At 54.4% G+C, this 20,963-nt stretch overlaps 1 protein-coding gene across 2 annotated transcripts in view; it reads left to right on the top strand.

Moving 5' to 3' along the window:
- Positions 1 to 20,963, top strand: part of ABCC1 (ATP binding cassette subfamily C member 1 (ABCC1 blood group)) — a 154,153-nt gene that overhangs the window by 35,056 nt on the left and 98,134 nt on the right. For both annotated transcript variants that reach the window (XM_075564550.1, XM_075564551.1), the window contains exons 2-5: positions 9,266 to 9,442; positions 9,960 to 10,085; positions 16,969 to 17,106; positions 18,458 to 18,583. In XM_075564550.1, coding sequence (XP_075420665.1) covers positions 9,266 to 9,442; positions 9,960 to 10,085; positions 16,969 to 17,106; positions 18,458 to 18,583 — 567 coding nt within the window. The remainder of the gene's footprint in view (positions 1 to 9,265; positions 9,443 to 9,959; positions 10,086 to 16,968; positions 17,107 to 18,457; positions 18,584 to 20,963) is intronic.

The raw sequence follows: 20,963 nt of genomic DNA on the forward strand, positions 1-20,963 counted from the left end.
GACCTGGGTTGGTTCTAAATCTGGCCTTTCACTCAGCCAGTGGCCTCTCCCCTCTGCCCTGCAGGGCAGGCAGGCCCTTGGTATGGGTGGTCCTCTCAGTGGCTTTGTCGTGCTCCTGCATCCTTCTCATCCTTCTTCTGGCTACTTCTCGACACAGGATGTCCTCTTCCAGTGACGATTCTTCATGATGACATGCCCTCTTGCGATCCATGAGATGTTTACTGGCTCAGTTCTGGAAGTAGACCGCCCGGCCTTTCTTCTTAGCCACACTTTGCCTGGAGGCTCCCCTGAAGCCTGGGCACTACGGGAGGCCCTTGCGGTATTTGAAATACTGCTAACATATCTTCCAGCGGCGGCGCAGCACCCAAGCGACCGCAGTGCAGCCCACTGACAGGCGGGTGATGAGAGTAGTTGCCATTGGTCATCACCATCATCTTCATCATCATCAGCAGCAGCAGCAGCATGAACCGCAGCCTGTGGTTCGAACCCCAAATCAGCAAGAGCTGTCCCCTCATGGCCAGCAGATGCGGAGCCAGCAGCCCTTGCCTCGGCCGCACTTGGTCAATCCCAGCCGACGTCATTGGTACCAGTTAGATGCTGCCAGGGAGCAATGGAAAGGCTTAGTCCCCTTCGTGTCGATCATCCATCCGGTGGCCCTAGTTTGCAGGGGAGGAAGTGCAGGTGGGAGAGGCTGACTCGGTAACTGAGTTAAGAGATGAGTAGTGGGTGGGCTTCCAGGGTTCCCTGTAGTTGCTGCTTTTCTTTCCTTCCTCAGCACAGGTGAGGTAGACTCCATTGCTGGCCCTGGTTCGCAGGTGAAGCTCAAAGGCAGCGAGGGTATTCTCTGGGAAAACACCCTCCAACCACATCCCAGTCTCAACCTCCCTTCCCTGGAAGTGAACCCTCAGTTTCTTGGGGTTTCCTTTCAGAGGGGTCTTTTGCACTTAAGGGCGCACATGCATGTGTGGATTATGTTCCCTACACTAAACAGACACGCACACCCATGCCCCTCGTCTGCGCAGCTCCTTCATGTATCACTTTGTCACAGCCCGCGTGCTCTGGGTACGTATGTTTGTTCACAAACTCCCATCTGTAATGAACTCTGGGTTTTCAGAGGACAGCACCATGCCTTATTTATCCCTGTATCTGCAGGATTAGCTTAGCACTGGCGCATAGTAGGCACTCTATAAATAGCTTTCGTAGGATGGATGCATGGATGATTGTGACCTGAGCTACAGGATTAGCTTAGGCGCGGGCACATAGTAGGTGCTCTATAAATAGCTGTTGTAGGATGGATGGATGGATGGATGGATGAATGAATGAAAGAATGTGACCTGGTCTATGTGCATTGTTGGCTAGTCTTTTGGTTGCCAGCCCGTGAAGTGGGTCAGCCCATTTAATCCTGGTATTATAATGGGCAAGAATCATTCCTATTTTCACAGATGAGAAACGGAGGGCTGGGGAAGTGCCCTGAGGGAGGTGTTGTCCCCCCACTCCCCTGGGCGGGGGTACATTTGCAACATCTGAAGGCAATTTGTGGTTGGCCCATTTGGGGAAGGAGCTGCTATTAGAATCTGGTGGGTCGGGAGAACAGGGATGCTGTGAATGCCAAGCATCGGACAGTGTACAGGAGTGACCCCCAAATAGAGAGTTAACGAGCCCTACGTGTCAGTGGAAGGGGCCCTTGGCCTGCAATCCACAAGGTCAGCAGTTCAAAACCACCAAGGCAAAAAGATAAAGCTTTCTCTTCCTGTGAAGAGTTAACAGTCTTGGAAACCCACAGGGCAGTTCCACCCTGTCCTGTCCGGTTGCACTGATTCAGAATCTACTCGGCAGTGACTTTGAGGTGAAGAATCCGTAGTGCTGAAGCCAGGCAGCCTTGTTTTGCGGCATGCATCTGTGACTTGGTAGAAAGAGGAACCTGACCTCACAGCCTGTGTCTTTATTTCACATCTTGCACCCGAGGGCAGCTGGTGGAGTCAGCCCTGATTCTCTGCTCCGCATGAACTTGACCACCTCCCAGGCATCTCTGCTGAGGAGACCCGGCAGTCCTAGTGGCTTGGGCCCAGACCTTCTGCACAGTGACCTTGCAAAGGCCCTAGTTAAAAGCACCTCGTCAGGTGGTAGGTGGTGGTGGGAGTCCTAGGGGATGACTGAAAGGGTAGTTTCCACCCAGAGGTTCCTTGAAAGAAAAACCTGGTGATCTACTTCTGAACAAGCCAGCTGCCGACAGCCCCAGGGAACACCATTCTACTCTGCACACAGGAGATGGCCTGATGGCACCGATTGGGCTTTTTGACTTCAGTGTAGGCGGGGGCCTCGAGCCATGAGCTCGGCATTGCCCCCCCCCCCCCCACAATGAGTTCACGTCTCCACTTGGCAGCTTCTAGATTCTGCATGTCAACTTGTTGGGCATCCTAAGCCTAGCCTGGAATAAGGGAGGTTTTACTAGTCCTGACTTTACTAGGGAACTGGGGAGACTGCAGGAGAACTGATGCATTTGCATTACGACGATGTGGGGAAGTATCGAAAACACCGTGGCCATGACCGTGACCTCCCGAAGAACAAGCGAATCCGTGTTGGAAGAAGAACCGTCAGAATGTTCCTAAGAAGCGAGGCTGGTGAGACTGCAGCTCACGTGCTTCTGGACACGTGATCTGCAGAGACCAGTCCCTGGAGGAGAACACCACGCTTGGTAAAGTAGAGAAACACATAAAAACTAAACTCGCCGCCAGAGTCCATCCTGACTCACGGAGACTCTGCAGGTCAGGGAACACCTGCCCCTGTGGGTGTCCAGAGACTGGAATCCTTGATGGGAGCGGACGGCCTCGTCTTCCTCCCTCGAAGAAGCACAAGGTCAGCGAAAAAGAGGAGGACCGTCACGGAGGTGGATTGACGCAGTGCTTGCCATGATGGGCGCCGACCGAGCAGGTGGTATTTCAGTCTGTGGGGTCTCTGGGAGGCAGACCCCACAGGACAGCCCCTATCAACGACAGCAGAGGGACTCCTTCTCGGCCAGCACTTGGCACTGGCCTGCAGTGGCAGCCGCGGCTGTGATTATTGGCACCCGACCATGTGTGCTTTCTCTCTGCTCCCAACTCAGCCTTTAGAAATCTTTCCTCTTAAGTTCCTGCTGCTGCTGCTGCTGTTTGTTTATTTACAGTGGGAACCTTTATGATTATTTTAGAAGTAATACATGCAGAGCAAAAACAAATAAAACAGTGCGAAAAATAACAAAAACTAACAGTCTCTTCCCTCCCCTGGGGCAGCCCTGCCCCTGGAGATTATTGCTGTTAGCAGCTGTGGCTACGGCAGCTACTTTCTTCCCTTCTAAGAGAACTTTTTCTGTGTGTGCACACCCCGCTGTTTCCTGCTGCCGTGAATGGCGGCAGGGGGCACGGCTGCAGTGGAGCATGTAAGTGCAGCGCTTCAGGCACCCAGGGGCTTCTCCACCGGGACTCAAACTCCCGACCGGGATTGCCACGTGCAGGTTCTGTGGCAAGGACGCAGGTTGTGCATCTGAGAAATGGGTGACTTCATCGGACTTGCCTCCCCCCAGAATTGTCGGAGGCAAATCAGGTTTGAAACAGGGCCTCACTGCGAGTAGACTGGAGGGACCCCCTCACTCTTCCTCGGTGGAGATAGGAGAAGCTAGAGATATCTCTTCATCTCTGGTTGGCATTTGTGCGAAAGTCTCATTTGGGTGGAGAGGCCTTGTGTGCCCACCTACTAAAAGACATGGAGTGCTCCTCCACCCAGCCACCGTGGGTCTCCCCCCCTTAACCTCTTTAAAAAATTTTAAAAATCATTTTTTGGGGGATTGTATAGCCCTTATCACAATCCATCTGCCGTCCATTGTGTCAAGCACATGGGTACATATCTTGCCATCATCATTTTCAAAGCATTTTCCTTCTACTTGAGCCCTGATGTCAGCTCCTCATTCCCCCTCCCTCCCTCTGTCATGAACCCTTAATAATTCATATGCCCCCATGTCATATAACAACTGCTCACCCCTTAACTCTTCCTCAGTTCACTACCTGCTGTTGGATATCACATCTGAAAATAAATACATAAAACACAACCGTTGGCGCTGAGCCCTGTATAAATACATAAAACACAACTGTTGGCACTGAGCCCTGTCCGGCTTCTGGCAACGCCAGGCATGTCTGAGCAGAACTGTGATCTGCAGCGTTTCCACGGCAGCCCTTTGGAGGCACCACAAGGCCTGTGCTCTGGGCTTGATCCTCCAGCCTCCAAGTTCGCAGCTGAGTACTCTAACCATGCGCACTATCCAGGGACCTGGACATCGCTATATTCAGAAAACAAGAAAACCTAAACCCGTTGGCCTTCGGTTCGATTCTGACGCCCACCAAGACACGCCGTTGCTTTTGAGTCAGGTCTCACTGCTGAGCACCCCATGTGTTGCAGAGTGCAGCGGGTCCGTCGCGCTACTTCAGGCCAGCCGATTACCAGGCCTTGTGCAGCGCTGTGGGTTAGATGCAGGCCACCCACCTTCCGGCTAAGAGGAGCAATCCACTTGTAGCACTCAGGGGTCTGGACAGAATGCAGAGCTGTTGACTAACTTACCTGCTTGGTGGGTGGCCAGGCCCACCGCTAGCATGAGAACTGGCTCAGAGCTGGGGCTCCGTCCATCTGAACGGCCCTGGATGCTCCCTGGACAAAGAGCAGCGGTGCCGTCTCATATTGGATGCTGGGCCAGCCAGGCAGAAGTAGTGATGTGGGAGTCGTGTAGCGCCGAGGCCCTGGGTGACTAGACACCTGACACCTGCGTGCGCACTTCATGACAAGCCCGGCTGGGCTGAATCCGTCACCGGCAGGGGCCGTGTGTGTGAGGTTGTCTCGAGCCGTGCTTGCCGGCACGTGCTCTTTCTCCTGGAAGGTCAGTAGAATGAACCGGACCAAACCTGAGGGGTGTGTGGTTGGCAGAGCAATGCCCTCCTAAAGATACCAGGTTAGGCACCAGGCAAAAAGGATCGAGGTGGTTCATCAGCCGATGTGAGAGTGGATGATTGCCCTGGGTGTTTGGGGGAGGGGGGACAGCGTCGTCACAGGGCCCTTTTCATTGTCAGGGGAGGCAGAGGAGAGAAACCAGAAGGACTTAGCCGGGATGCTGGCGTTGAAGATTGGGGAAGGAGCCCCCATTCAAGGAGCTCAGTGGCCACTGCCGAGTTCTCTCCAATTCACCGAACAGCTTCTTGACTGTTCTTTGGGGAAGCAGGTCACCAGGCTGCCCTCCTCGGTGCCGCCGAGTGGGTGTGAACCACCGACTTCTGGGTTAGCAGTCAAGGGAAAACCACCTGTGCCTCTCCGGGTGGGACCTTAGCGGCCCCCAGATGCTGGAAGAGGCGAGACCAAGTCGGCCCCGTGGGTCAGAACGCGTGCTGCCCGCTTGTGTTGACCCAGCCTGTTTCTGTAGAGTTGACCGGACTCCCAGGGACCCGAAGGGACAGGATACAGCTGCCTCACAGGGTTTCAGAAACTGCCCCTTGAAGGGACTGCTGGGCTCAAACGGCTGACCCTTCCGCTAACCCTTGTTTGCACTGCGAGAGCAAACTCTTTTTGAACTGGCGTGCAGCGGAAAGAGAGCTCACTGCAGCTGTGAGGTGGGCCGGCGGCAGAGCTTGCCTCGACAGCCCGCAGTGACCCCCAAACACAATTTCTTTGTTCTCTGCCTTTTCCGATGCTAGCTTTGTCCTCAGACTCTGGGTTGGCCCTGGCTCCACCACCAGCCCCAGCCCCCAGCCCCTGGTGCTTCTCCTTCAAATGATCGGGTCACCGGTCCACCCAGGGCCTCAGAAGGTCAGGGTTTGGTTTCCTCCGCTGCTGATTGGATGTTGTCAGTGGGACTCAGCCCTGAAGTGTGAGGACTGGGACCATCCTGGCCCAGAGTGGAGAGGGGGGCGGTTTTCCAATACGGTCTGGGGGACTGTTACCCCAGAAGAGAAATTGGGCTATGGGGGCCACGAGGGCAGCGGGCGTCTCGTTTCCTTGCCTGACAGATGAGGAAGGTCAAGGGCAGGGCTGCTTCCTGCGCGGGGGTGATTCTGTGCAGCCTGAGCTCAGTGCCTGCCTAGCAGGTGTTGTTATTATCTGTCCGTTGTGAGCACTCACCCAGAAAGAGGAAGGCAGGGGGGACCCAAAGGTACGGAGCACAGAGCTGCTGGCCAAGCCGACCCAGCGCTGACTCCGGAGACCCTGAGCACTCTGAGAACCAAGCTCCCTGCTGCCATCGAGTCGATAGAGGGTAGAGCAGAACTGCCTCCAGGTGGCTTGGAACAGCTGGGATTGGGTTTGCAGCCCAACGCGTAACCACTACACCAGCAAGGACTGAGCACAGGGCGACATCAAAGGGTGGCCCAGCAGTTGAGGTTCTCCTGGGAGGAGAAGCCTAGGTGTGGGGGCTGGGGGAGGTGCTTTCCAGGGCGCTCTAGTGTGGTTTCCTGGGGCCAGATTCCTCGCAGAGCCATGCGTGTCCTTTCCAGGATTCCCTTCCCCTGAGCTCAAGTGGAGCCCTGGTGGTGGTGGTTAAGCACTGGGCTGCTAACTGAAAGGTCACAGGTTCGGACCTACTAGCGGGAGGTAGCAGTCTGCTTCCGGAAAGATCTACATCTGTAGAAACTCCATGGGACGGCCCTACTCTGTCCTACAGTGGGACATGGACCCAGGGGAGACAGGTGGGGTTCGGGCCAGTGCAGCACCTAAGAACAGCCATCCATCCACCAGGCTAGATGGTCCAGCCAGCTGCACGTATTGGGCGGAGCCCAGGGAAGACCTGGCCCGGGATTGTCCCTTGAGCCATGGGTGATGGGCTCTCTTAGTGACCCACCTCTTCCTTCTCTCTCTCTCTCTCTCTCTCTCTCTTTCTCTCAGGACCCCAGCATTTGAAACCTCTCGCCCCAGCCGTCCACGTAGAAGGGGAATGACCTCCTTGCCAAGGGGTTTCCTATAGAGAAGACTCGCCAGACTCTGCCAAGCGCAGGGGGGGGGGGGTCAGTGTGGGCAGCAGGATGGGTGGCCCCGGTGCCTGACTGCCTGGTTGCTTCCTGTAGCAGTGAAAGTCCTCTAATCTCTTCTCCGTCTGCCCTCTTCCTGTGCAGATGGGCTTGGAGGGCAGGGCCGACATCTGGCTTTGAGCAGGAAGTGAACATTGCTGCTCTCTAGTTTCCTGCTGCCAGGCAAGCAGGCTCCTTCCTTGGTAAGCTTTTTGTAGACCATCTCTTTCCCTGGAGTCTCCGAGTCCTGGCTTGCCCCCAACGCCTGTTGACTGATTTTCTTCCTTGACTTTCCATTGTCCTGGACATTTCTGGACTCTGGATGCTGCTGCTGCTGTGGGGGGGAGATGACTGGGGATGATTATGGTGTCTGCTGCTAGAGCCACCAGAAGGCCCGAGGTGCCACAGATGATTAAGTGACCTCTCACCGAAAGGTGGCCGATTCAAACTCAGAGGTGTTAGCAACTCTTAAAAACTGCTCAAACTTTATTCTTGGGCAGTGTACTCTGAGCTCTGTGATGTTTCCTTAACAGAATTCATGCAGGGAGCTTAATCAAATAAAATCACTAGACAGATCTAGTGACCCGCTTCAGAAAGTTCACAGCCTTGAAAACCCTCCAGAGCCATTCTTTGGAGCCAACGCATTCAGCCAGCGCTGCCTGTCCCTGTACCCAGGCCATGCCACGCACCTCGCATACTTTGCCCTGCTTAGTCCCACCTCAGCCCTCCCAGGCTGCCGTGTCATTTGGGTCACATGCCAAAGTTCAGTGGCTCTCCCTGGGCCACACAACATCAGGATTAGAATTTGAGTCCAGATTCACCTGACCGCAGAGCCAGGTGGTTCTGCCCCAGTGGATTGCTGGGGGCGGGGAGGAGGAGCTTGGATTCCTGTGTGAGAGGCTTCTCCAAGCTCCCGGGAAAGCAGCACGGGAAGATCACGAGGTTCTTTCGAAGCCCCGTTGTATTGTATTCACTCCGTCGTCAGCCGTGGGCCCCTTCCCCAGGAGGCGAGTCAGAGAGAAGAGCGGCAAGAGCACCTCCTGGTGGAGCACTGCTGGCACTGTGGGCTTCGTGTTGGGGGCTAACCACAAGGTCAGCAGTTTGAAACCCCTGCTGCTCCACGGGAGAAAGATGAGGCTTTCTCCTCCGGTGAGGACGCCACAGTCTTTGGAAACTTACAGGGGCGGTTCTTCTCCGCCCTGTTTGGGCCGCCGTGAATCGGAACCCACTTGATGGTAGGGGTTTGCGTCCCTGTCTGTGGGTGACGAGTGTGAGCCCACACACCAGACCCCCACCCACACCCCCACCCCGCTGCTGAAGGCGAAGCAGCGGAGGATACCTGTGGTTTGGGAAGCGCTTCCCCTGTGAGCCAAATTGGTTCATCTACCCTGTTCATGTGCACGATGGGGAACTGACGTCGAGAGAGGACAAGACCTGGCCCCAAAGCCGAGTCGCTAAGTGATCGGGTCAGATTAGGACTGAACGTCTCCGTGACCAACTCTTAAAAGCTGCTCGAAGTTTATTCTTGGGCAGTGTACTCTGATCTCTGCTGTTCATTCAGTCAGGGAGCTTACTCAAATACAATCAATACCAAAATATTTCCCAGGCTGGATTGCTTCATGGCCACTCTCAGGAACTTCAGATCCTGATTGCCCTGGCTCTACAACGTCTCAGAGACAGCACTGGGAATGGGGAGGGACACCGAGGAATTGCAGTTTGGGAGTTTCCGTGATGATGATGATGATGATTGGGAGTTTCCATCATGATGATGATGATGGTGGTGGTGGCAATCATGGAGGAGGTGGTGGTGATACTGGTGTTAGCAATGATGGAGAAGGTGATGGTGGTGGTGTCAGTGAAGGGGGGAGGTGGTGGCGGTGGTGGTAGTGATATTGGTGGTGGTGGTGGTGGTGGTGATATTGGTGGTGGCGGCGGTGGTGGTATGTTAAGTAGGAGGAGGAGATGATGGCCATGACGGCGGTGCTGATTGCACTGATGTGGTAGTGCTGATGGTGAAGAAGGGGTGATTCATACTGCTATAGAGTCCTCGAGTTCACGTTCCCGACGAACAGTCCCAGTTCCTCTGAGTGGCACTTTCCATCTTTTGTACAAAACTGGGACTTGCCACTGGGCTGGGAGCTTGTCAAAGGAGACCCGCTGTCGTTTAGCGTTCTTTTTGGCTGCCGATCCTTCTCCTGTTCCCCTTGGGGGGGAGGTGCGTCTTGCTGACCCTGGCCTGCTTGTCTCCCCAGGACTGGAACCTCACGTGGCACACCAGCAACCCCGACTTCACCAAGTGCTTTCAGAACACGGCCCTCTCATGGGTGCCTTGTCTTTACCTCTGGGCCTGTTTCCCCTGCTACTTCCTCTATCTCTCCCGGCACGACCGGGGCTACATCCAGATGACACATCTCAACAAAGCCAAAACAGTAAGTCCTGGCGGGCGGAGGGGGGGGGTAGCATGGTGCCTGTGTGGCGGTGTGGTCAGGGAGGGTGGTTGATGAAAATTGACCTTTCGTTTCACCATGATTGGCTGGGAGTCCCTTTCTCTAGAAGTCAGAATAATAACCATGTGTGGATAGGCGCTGAAGAGCCACACATTTCTTTATCATGATGCCATGGGGCTGGTGGCAGGCAAACGCAGGGAATTGCCCCACGTGCTTGTGGGTTAAGCATTAGGCGGCTAGCCACAAGGTGGATGGTTCAAAGCCACCAGTCACCCTGCTGGAGACAGAGGAGGCCGCCTGCTCCCATGAAGATGTACAGCCATAGGGACTTGGAGGCCATTCTCCTGTGTCCTCCAAGGTCACCAGAGGCCATTCTCCTGTATCCGCCAAGGTCACCGTGAGTTGGGAGAGACTTGACGTCAGTGAGCCGCACAGTGGTTTTGTCTGGAGGGCCTTTGGGTGCTCAGGGTTGTCAGACATGTGTGTGCATCTCTTGCAGGCCTTGGGGTTTTTGCTGTGGATCGTCTGCTGGGCAGACCTCTTCTACTCTTTCTGGGAAAGAAGTCGGGGCACGATCCTGGCCCCAGTGTTGCTGGTTAGTCCAACCTTCTTGGGCATTACCATGGTAAGTGTGAGCGGGACGGGGCAGGCAGGTGGAGAGCCACCATAGTGAGGGCAGTTGGCCAAGTGAAGGTGGCACTGGAGCCACCCAGAAGGCACAGCAGCTTCTCTTGAGAAGCCCCGAGGCTCGGCAGCCCTGCGCGCAGAGGTGGTTTTCTTGGCAAGAGCCCGCAAGAGTGAGAGGCTGCTGCAGTCTTTACGTGGGAAGTGCTAGCCCTTCACCACCCCCACAGTCCCCGCCCAGCGCTCTTGGCCTCCTGACCCCAAGTCGGAGCAGCTCATGTCATTTTTGTCTTATTGTGGTTACCGAGTCTCCTCTCTTTCTTGAGGTTAATGGTCTTGAGGTGAAGCAGCCTCTTGAGCTTTCAAGCACTGGCTCAGGGTGTGGGGAATGCCAGGATGAAGAGACACTACCCTGCCCTGCCCGTGGGAAGGAGATACAGACAAGGAAACGGGTCTGTTATGTGTAGCTGACACATTGCAAGCGTTTGGCCTGCTGACCTGAGGTCTGGCTGCTTTGCTCTCTCATTTCACAGGCGGGGCACTCGAGGCTTGGAGACGTGATGTGCCCTGCTCTGGGTAGCACAGCTCCCAAAATGTGGGTGTGGAAACTCTGCCATCGTTGCATCCCACTGTCCCCCGAGCGTCATGAAGGCCTCGGTGAAGGGCAGTGCATGAACTCCCGCGTCCTGTCCTGACCACGGCCTGCAGAGCTCTGGAGTCCAGGCTGTGTCCACGGGAGGGCCCTGCACTGTGCAGGCCGGAAGGTTCTCGGAGGCAGACAGTGTAGGCCTGCTAATGGAGGAGGGGAGGGGGCTTGGGGGCAGGATGCACTGAGCAGAGAGAACGGTTTGTTCTCGGAAGTCTGGGAGGTACAAGGAGCATGTTAGGCAGGAAGAGGAGGAGGAGGAGGAGGAAGAGATGGACAAGCAGCTCTGTGAAGCAAGAAGATGGATTAGCGGGTTGGCAAATTCGATTAAAAATGAGTCAAGAAAGACACACTGGGGTCAGATAGCTCCGTGCATCTCAGTAGCTTACCGTGTCGTGTCCCTATTAACTCTTTATACCCTCACATCAGCTAGAAGAGGGAGTGTATCTGCTCATCATCCCCATTTTATAGTCAAGCACGTTGAGGCACAGAGAAGGGAAGGAAGGAATGTCCTTAGGGCCTACAGCCAGTAAAGCCACGGAGCCCGGGGGTCAAGCCCAGGCCACCTGACCCTTGCTTTTGCAATCTATCTTCTCCACTGGGGCACCGTGTTCACCTGTGGGGCTGTTTGGCCTCATAGCACCTCTCTGCTGGCCTGTAAGTGTCATGTTTGGTTCTGTGCCGGGAACACCAAGCGCCCCATAATTGGGTCTGGACAAGGGGCAGACAAGGAGTGTTGCTTTGCCGGCTTTTAGCAAGGAGGGCAAAGCTGGGCCATTTTTGCCCAGGGTAGCCCATAAACCAGGACAGACCCATTTGATTCCAGTTTAAGTAACTGTGCTGTGTAGGTGATGGTGGTGTTGGTTTTAAAAAGAATTCATTTTATTTTATTTTTATTTTAAAAATCATTTTATCAGGGGCTCATTTAACTCTTATCACAATCTGTACTTACATCCATTGTGTCGAGCACATTTGCACATTTGTTGCCATCATAATTTTCAAAACATTTTCTTTCTACTTGAGCCCTTGGTATTAGCTCCTCATTTTTACCCACTCCCTCCCACTCTCATGAACCCTTGATAATTTATTTAAATTTTTTTCATGTCTTACACTGACTTGTGTCTCCTTTCACCCACTTTTCTGTTGTCCATCCCCCTGGGAGGGGGTTATATGTAGATCATTGTGATTGGTTCCCCCTTTCTCCCCCCACCTTCCCTTTCCCCTCCTGTTTCGCTACTCTCAATATTGGTTCTGAAGAGTTTATTTGTCCTGGGTCCCTGTATTTCCAGCTCTTGTCTGTGTCTGGTCTAGCCGGATTTATAAGGTCATGATAGTAGGCGGGGAGGAAGCATTAAAGAACTAGGGGAAAGTTGTATGTTTCATTGGTGATGTACTGTACTCTGACTCGTCTCTTCCCGTGACCCTTCTGTAAGGAGATGACCTGTTGGTCTCCACTCTGCACTCCCCCTCATTCACAATGAAAGGATTTTTTGTTCTTTGATGCCTGATACCTGATCCCTTTGACACCTCATGATCACACAGGCTGCTGTGCTTCTTCCATGTGGGCTTTGTTGCTTCTCAGCTAGATGGCTGCTTGTTTATTTTCAAGCCTTTAAGACCCCAGATGCTATATCTTTTGATAGCCGGGTACCATGAGCTTTCTTCACCACACTGGCTTATGCACCCGCTTCATCTTCGGTGATTGTCGGGAAGGTGAGTATCACGGAGTGCCAGGTTATTAGAACAAAGTCTTCTTGCATTTAGGAGAATTCCTTTTTTTCCCTATTGTTGAGACTATGCTGCTGACGGCGAGCACTGGCTTACAAGTCTCAGTGTTTTCTCAGTCTGTGCCGAGCAGTGGAATGAATGGCTGGGTCACGTGGTAGTTCGGTTTCGACTTTGAGGAGCTGCCCTAGCTTGTTCACAGTGGCTGGACCAGTGTGCATTCCCACCACCAGTGGACAAGCATTGCTTCTCTTCTGTCTTGTTGCTGATGTGGGTTTCTTTCCGTCTTAGCCGTCCTTGTGGGCGTCAGACCACTGGCTCCCCTGTTTTCTGACTTGCTTCTCTGTGGCGGTGGAGGACTGAGTGTCTCTTCAGGGATCTGGGGGCTGCTTTAGGGCAGATGTCTTCTTTCAAGAACGTTGTCCTTTCAAGCCCTTTGCCTTCTAGGAGTGGGTTATTTATCTTTGGTTGTTAAGTTGCCGAAGTCTGATATGTATGTGGTCATGAGATTCTTGTCAGGTGTATATGGTTTCCGGAGGTATTCTTGCATCCCATAGCTTCTTTATTGCATTTTTTGACCTTGATAGTGAAGTCTCTTTGGTAAACCTGAAGTTTTTTTTATTGCTTTGAGGTGTGTTTTAGCTCCTGCTGTGCTTTCGTAATGTTATTCGATAATCCATCATCGAGAGCTGGGCCTGATAGCATGGCCCCTGCTGGTTCTTCTAAGAATTTCATGGTCTTAGTTCTGCATACCGAGGCCCTAATTCATTTTCAATTTTGCTTCTGTGTGTGGTGTGAGGCCTGGATCCGGTTTCATGTTCCTTCACTTGGGGAACCCAATTTCCCAGTACCATTGATTGACGTGATTCTTCTTTCGCCACTGACTGGGCTTAGCACCCTTGTCAAAAATCATTTGGCCCTAGATGTGTGGATTGATTTCTGGCCCTAGATGTGTGGGTTGATTTCTGGCCCTAGATGTGTGGGTTGATTTCTGACCCTACATGTGTGGGTTGATTTCTGGCCCTACATGTGTGGGTTGATTTCTGGCCCTAGATGTGTGGATTGATTTCTGGCCCTACATGTGTGGGTTGATTTCTGGCCCTAGATGTGTGGGTTGATTTCTGACCCTACATGTGTGGGTTGATTTCTGGCCCTAGATGTGTGGGTTGATTTCTGAGCTTCCCATTCACTCCATGCTCATTGGTAGACTTGCACCAGGCTAGTGTTTTACTTCTTTTCTTTTAATCTCAAAATATATTTCTTCAATGTTTCCTACTTCGTTTAACAAATATTACAGTACAGAGGTTTGACCCCCAAACTATAAAATACTCCTGTGTGTGTTGGGGAGTTTTCTGACTTCTGTGAGTTCATGAACGTTCTGTTTTCTCAGCACAGTGTTCAGGGCAGAGGGGCTGGGGATTTTCCAGGCAGTTCTGATGACAGTAGCTTTGGAATATATTCTAAAACGAGGACGTGTGAATCCTCCTACATTCTTCTCTCTCATCATGGCCTTAGCTCTTTGGGGTCTCTCACCAGCCCTTAGAAAGCGGAGGGCTGTCTGTTCCGTGCCTGTGTAGAGGCTGTCGGAGTTTGGATTGGGATCGTGTTGTATCCACAGACGACTCTGGGCAAGATTGACGCCTTCACGACTGCAATTCCTTAGTCTCCCCGGCAGCGTTCTCTCATTTCCACAGGGGTTTCCAGGGGCTGGCTTTTTCAGAAGCAGATTGCCAGGCTCTTTCTTTGGAGGCACCGCAGCATGGACTTGAACCACCGCCTTCTTGGTTAGCGGCCGAGTGTGTTTGCAGGTCCCAGGGCCTCCCGAGCGACTGACTGTGGGAGACACATATGCACGTACCTGTACCTCTGAAGGCGGTGTCGGGCACGTTGGTATCTGGACTTGAGGTTTGAGTCACATACAGGACAGCTCGCCTTTTGCTTGTGCACAGAACTTAACCAGGTGCAGCAGCGAGGACAGCTGCAAGGACAGAACTGTGGGGTCAGTTCTTGCACCCCCGGGTGTCCCCTAAAGCTGCCCCTTTGGGGTCAGCCCACCCTCCAGCTGCCGCTTGTCTGTTTTCTGTCCAGCTGTTCCACAAGGATAGCCCTGCCCTCTGAGGTGGCTTGAACATGGCACCTTAGCGTTTGCTGGTCGGCCAGGTTAGTGAATGTGACTGTATTTCAATTGCTGAGTAGTAATTGATGGTGTGACCTCGTTGCCTGCAGTTTACCCAGCCTTGAAGGACAGAGCTTTTAGAAGACAAGCACATACACTTCTCTCAAGGCCAAAGGGCACTGTGTTTACGCGTGTGCTTCTGTGTTAACGTGTTGAGCACAGCGGTGGCCTGGTGGTCAAATTTCTCACCTTCCAGGTGGGAGACCCTGCCTCAATTCCTGGCGAGGGCCCCTCATTCACCGCCACCACCTGTCCGTTAGTGGAGGCTTGGGTGCGGCTGGGCTGCCAGACAGGTTTCAGCAGAACTCTTGGGCGAAGATGGTCCAGGAGAAACTCCCTGGCAATCTCTTCTGCACACGAGCCAGGGAAGAGCTTACGGACCGATGGTCAGACCCAGTGGTGTCTAGGGTCTCCGTGAATCGCAGACTGACTCGGTGGCGGCTCACGGCATTCTTCATGCATCCAGGCTAGAGAGCTAGCAGTGGGTTTGATAGCTCCTCCACTTCTAAATAGCAGTGACACTGTCAGCCGCCCGCCCCACCGGCCATGTATGCAGTGATGGTGGCGAGGGTGTCCTGGGCATTAGCTCTGCTTTGCCGCTCGCAGCTGTCATGGGAGGAACTGACTGGCGAGCATAAAGGTGTGAACGCTTCCCACCTTTGTCACAGGGCCCAGGGTGGCCCCAGGATAAAGCCCCAGCCCTCGGGGCAAGGTTTTGAGCAAAGATGTGCTGTTCCTACGTGTGCACTCCTGACTCTGACTCTGACCTTGGGGCAGGGGTGGGGTTGGCTATTCCGCTTTGGCCCATAGAACAAGCCACTCTCATCCGCTGTGTCAGCATGAGAGTCTGGGGGCTGGGCCAAGTGAGCAGCATGCCTACGGGTTGTGGGCCTGGGCGGTTGGGTCCGGGCATTGCCTGTGGCTTGGGTGAGGGGAGCGTGGGAGGTGGGCCGCACCGAGGAAATAGGGAGGGAGACAAGGACAGATAAGTTTCCAGCAGAGCTGCTGGAGAGTGAGGAGGGATTGGGAGGGGCAGGCATCTCCCCAGGAGTCTGGCTCAGACCAGCCATGGCTCTCAGCTGGGCTTGGCCTTGGTGTTTCTTCTTTTGTGTGTGTGTGTGTGTGTGTGTGTGTGTGTGTGTGTGTGTGTGTTTTCTTCTTTCAAGCAAAAGTCATTCTGTTGCAGATTTTCACTCCTAATCTTTGTTTCAAGTGTGACATGGAAGTAATAGTCCCAAGGATCAGGAGTGGAAATAAAATCTCTCCATCACCGTTCTGACTGCGCGCCTTTCTGATGAGACCTGTGACCATAGGTAGATGCGACTCGCTGCGAGCCTTCCTTTCAGGACCAGCGAGGTTCCTGACCCCATCCCCTTAGGGAGCTGCAGGGGGTGGCATGCCGTGGTGGTGGTGACGTGGCAAGCGTAGCAGGCCCTCAGCAGACGAGAGTGGCTTGTTCTATGGGCCAATGCGGAGTAGCCAGTCACGGTCATGCCTGGGATTTGAACCCTGGTCTTCTCAGCTCCACGTCAAGGAGCTTAACCAATCTGTGTTGGAAGCGGGAAGGCCAGAGTGCCCGTTAGAGGCAAGGATGGCAAGACTTCGTCATACACACTGCGGCCATAGCGTCAAGAGCGACCCACCCCTGGAGGACATCGTGTTCGGTGAAGTGGAGCGGCAGCGAAAGAGGGGAAGGCCCTCGAGATGGGTTGGCGGGGCGACTGCCTCAATGGGTTCAGTCGTAGGAACAACTGTGAGGATGGCAGAGGGGGGCGGGGTGCAGTGATTCATTCTGGGGTGCACAGACTCGCTCTGGGTTGGAGCCGACTCCCTAACAACAAGTCAAGGAGAAGCAAGCTGCTGCCTAGACACCAACCGGCGGTCTAGTTTTGTAAATAACCTTTCATGGGAGCACAGCCCGGTATTTCTGTGTCATCGATGGCTGCTTCCCGCTCCAAGGGCAGAATGGAGTAGTTGCGATAGAGACTATACGAGAGGGCTTCCAAACATTCATGGAAAACAGGATTAAAAGGGAATGGAACTTCCCAGGAACGTTTGGTTACTCCCACTTGGGCTGGCAGAGCCCGCAGGTTTTACTCTGTGGTTTTGACTCAGTGGTGCTCGCTCCCAGCTTCCCCTGATTTCTGGGCCTCTCTGTCTCGGTAAATTTCAGTTGTGTACTGGAGGCACAGAGAGATTCAGTGACGGTCCCCCAGCTAGACGGGATGGATCTTGTGCCAGCGAGGCTCCTGGCTGGGACTCGGGGGTGGGGGTGGGGGTGGGGTTGCGGGCTCTGGCTTGTTCTTAGGGCGCCTGCTGTGCGTTTCTCTCTTCCAGCTGCTGGCTACCTTCTTAATCCAGCTGGAGAGAAAGAAGGGCGTCCAGTCCTCAGGGATCATGCTCACTTTCTGGCTGGTAGCCCTGGTCTGTGCTGCCGCCATCTTGAGATCCAAAATCATGACGGCCTTAAAAGAGGTAAGTGGTCATCTCCCCCTGCACCGCCCTTCAGCGGCCCGGGGAGAGATGCTTGCTTCTGTCCACGTGCACTGCACTCAGGTGTTGCCATGGGCACCAAGGGGTGGGTACCACAGGACTGGCTTCCTCCCTGGGGATTTTCCCACATGACTGGGTCTTCATGAAGGGGGCTCCCCAGCCTTTGTTCTAGAACCTTCTTGGCTCAGGGCTCCCCTTGTCTGGGTAGCTCTGAGGGATCCTATGGGGGCTGCAGGCAAATGCTGTGCTTGTACCCACTGTCAGCCGGAAACTGCAAGACAAGGCACAGCTAAGTGTGGAAGGGAGCCGCTGGAGCGGTGTTTGTGGCACGGCTGGTCCCCCAGGGGGCCGAGGCTCGTCCCCATGTCACCTTGCACTGTCAGCTGCTCCTCTGGCTGGAGCCCTTGTTTACATCAGCCGCCTTGGGCTGCACCCGGCCCTCTGGAAGAGCACGCACTTTCCGAGTGGCTTCCTGTTATTCCCGGCCATCTCTGCGCTCAGCAGGCAACGGGAAAAGACACCAAGCCTTTAAGGAGCCCTGCAACTTATTGGGCTGCGACCCACATGGTTGTCAGTTCGAAACCACCAGCAGCTCCTCGGAAGAAAGAGTGGGCTTTCTACTCCTGTAAACAGTTGCAGTCTCGGGAGCCCATAGGGGTCTCCATGAGCCAGCGTGGACGCCGCGTGGACTCGGTGGCACCAAGCCTGGCTTTGGTTACAGTCTGCAGGGTTGGGCTCTCCCAGCAGCCCCTTTAATGGCGGCAGCGGTTGTTTTCCAGACTCGCTGTGAATAACTTGACGGGTTCTCACAACCCAATGCATCCACCTGAGCACCAGTGACATCTGGGCTGCAGCAGTCTGGGTGGGCTGTCAGGGTCTGCCCTGCACGTGGATGGATGGGCGGCAGCATCCCTCGCCTCTGCCTATTAGATGCTAACAGTGCCCTCCCCGCCCCCCTAGTTGGGACAACCAAAAGTGTCTCCAGCTGTTTCCAAATGTGCCCCTGGCTGATTCTGAGCCCCTGGCGTCTATGAGCTATGCCTATGTCTAGATGGGAAACGGAGGCATGGGACAGTTAAGTCGACCGACGAGTTCCCACGGCCAGTGAGCCAAGCCAGGCTTGGAGCGGGGATCTGTTCGACTCGCAGACAGACCCGGGCTCCCTCATCAGGTGGTAGTGACCTGCGGCGGGGGTTGGGGGGGGCACGACCCCCAGCAAGGGACTGCCTTTCTTCCAGTGGAGGTGGGATTGGCAGAGAACGTGTCATCGGGCCCTGTGAACCCTGCTGTCCGAAAGTGACCCTTCCCTCATCTTTCCTTCCTCCGTGTGCAGGATGCCCGCGTCGATGTGTTTCGAGACGCCACCTTCTACGTCTACTTTTCCCTTGTGCTGGTCCAGCTTGTGCTGTCCTGCTTCTCGGACCGGTCGCCCCTGTTCTCGGAGACCATCAATGACGCGGTAGGTGGGGCCCGGGGCCTCTGAGTGAGTGAGGATTCACGGTGTGGCGCAGGGGAGACGTGTTCGACAGTGCTGGCTTTCTGTGCGAGCCGGTACCATCTGCCCAGGGTCTTAGGTCCATCTTCCCAGAATTTCCTTCACAGAGAGGAACGCTGAGGCAGAGCCCGACCTGGCGAGGCTCTCGGAGGAGAACCTGCCCTCTGGCGGGGCACTGCTGTGTCTTCCAGGACTGGCAGTGTGTCTCATGGTTGGCATGGTGGCGTTCAAAATAGGATCAGACATTTAGAACTCAAGACTTAAAAACATTAAAAAAAAATCATTTTATTGGGGGCTCCATACAGCTCTTATCACAATCCATACATCCGTCCATCGTGTCCAGCACATTTGTACATATGTTGCCATCATCATTTTCTATTATTATTTAAAATTTTTTCAATCATTTTATTGGGGTCTCATACAGCTCTTATCACAATCCATACATCCATCCATCGTGTCCAGCACATTAGTATATTTGTTGCCATCATCATTCGCAAACATTTGCTTTCTACTTGAGCCCTTGGTATCAGCTCATTTTTCCCCTCACCCCCCGCCCCCCTTCATCAGGATATTTTTTACATAAATTCGAACCATCCGGATTTTCTAGAAAATGGGACATTCTGGCACCTTGGGGAGTGGGAGGGATGTTTGTGTGTGCGTGTGTGTGTATGTGTGTGTGTATAATCCCACACGGCAGCTGCTGGCCTGATGCCATTGCACGGACCAGTAACTTGACATCTGCCCACACATACATGGAGGGCGTCATGACACAGAAGCGCACGGTGAAACACTCCAGGGAATGTGTGAGGGAGACCTATTTACGTACGGGCCAGGCCTCGCTGACAACTGGATTTGTTCTCACATGCACGCCCTGCAGTGGGGCACGGCTTCTTTCTCGCGGCTGTAGGGAGGCGGCCTGCCAGGGGTCCAGACACCGAGCACCCAGCCGAAGTTACTGAGAAATAGTTTTGCAAATGGTGTGAGCCAGGGGACAGCCAGCGCAGTCCCATTTAGCCTCACAGGCCTGCTTCCCCTTGCCCGGAGCTGAGGAGAATTGCGCTCGCTCGCCGCACTCCCCGCCACTGTCATATGCCACCTTGCTCCTGGCGTGAGTCTGAGGGGAATCTTGTCTGAACAGGGAGGCATCAGTGAGGACCCAGCTAACACTCCCCTTCCTCCCTGGCCTCTGCCCCTTCCCCCTGCTGTCTACTTTCTCTCCATCCTTCCCGTTCTCCTCTCCCTCTTCTGTCTCCCTCCACCCTTCTGTGTGTCCATGCACACCCAGAGTACCGTGGGCCCAGCACCGGCCTGACCCTCAAAGGAAGCTGAACCCCTCCCTCTCGTAGGAAGCGGCCATTGTTGGAGGGGAGGTAATCCATGACCTGGTACTAGGTGTGTGTCACAGCAAACAAAGCCCAAAATCAGACCCGCCGCCATCGAGTTCTGCCACAGCACCTGGGGAGGCCCCTGCAGGTCAGAGTAGAACCGGGTTCCGCAAGCCTTTCTTCCTGAAATGAGATCACCAGGCCTTTCTTCTGAGGTGCCTCTGGGCAACTTAACCCTCCCACCTCCAGGTTAGCAGCTAGGCGCCTGCGTCGTTGGCACCACCTGGGGGCTGCTAAGCACATGGAGCCCGTCCGTCGTCTGGGGGCTGTGTGCATTTTGTGATGGGAGCGACCAGGACGGCCTCCCCAAGGAAAGCCCATCTGAGCAAAGCCCCAGGGAGCAAGGAAGCCATTTGAGCAGATACCTGGAGAAGGAAGGAAGGGCACGTGTACAGACCCCGGGGCTGCGGCTCCTGGAATATCGGAGGAAGTCCAGCGGGCGGGGCCGCAGGGCAGCAGGGGAGGAGGGGGCCGAGATGGAGCCTTGCCACCTGGTGAGCTGTGTGGATTGTACTCTCTGTGACCAAAGCTTGGGGTGTTTATCAGACCCTCTGTTGGTGGCCAGCCAGCTGTGCATTGGCGAGCTTGCTGTGGGAACCCTCTCAGCTGCTGTAGTCAGTTAGGTTTGGCACCTACACCTCCGCGTGGGGTCTGGGAGGATCCGAAGGGAGTTGGTGTGATGGAGGAGGTGGGCTCCAGCCAGGGGATTGTCAATGCACATGCTGAGAAACCCCGGACTCTTGGCTTTCTGCTCAAGGAGTCGTTGGTTTGGAGAAGTTGGCAAAGCATGCGTGTGTGTATGTGTGTGTTTGCACACACCTGTGTGTGTTCATACGTGCTCGTATGTGTGAACTGATGTGATGAGACTCACCAGCCATGGCTCATTCAGACATGCCTCCGTCCACCCTTCAACCTTCCTTAGCCTTGCAGACGCCAGCAGTTCCTCTCACAGCTCTCGC

This window comes from Tenrec ecaudatus, chromosome 12, assembly GCF_050624435.1.
Source record: "Tenrec ecaudatus isolate mTenEca1 chromosome 12, mTenEca1.hap1, whole genome shotgun sequence".
Lineage (NCBI taxonomy): Eukaryota > Metazoa > Chordata > Mammalia > Afrosoricida > Tenrecidae > Tenrec > Tenrec ecaudatus.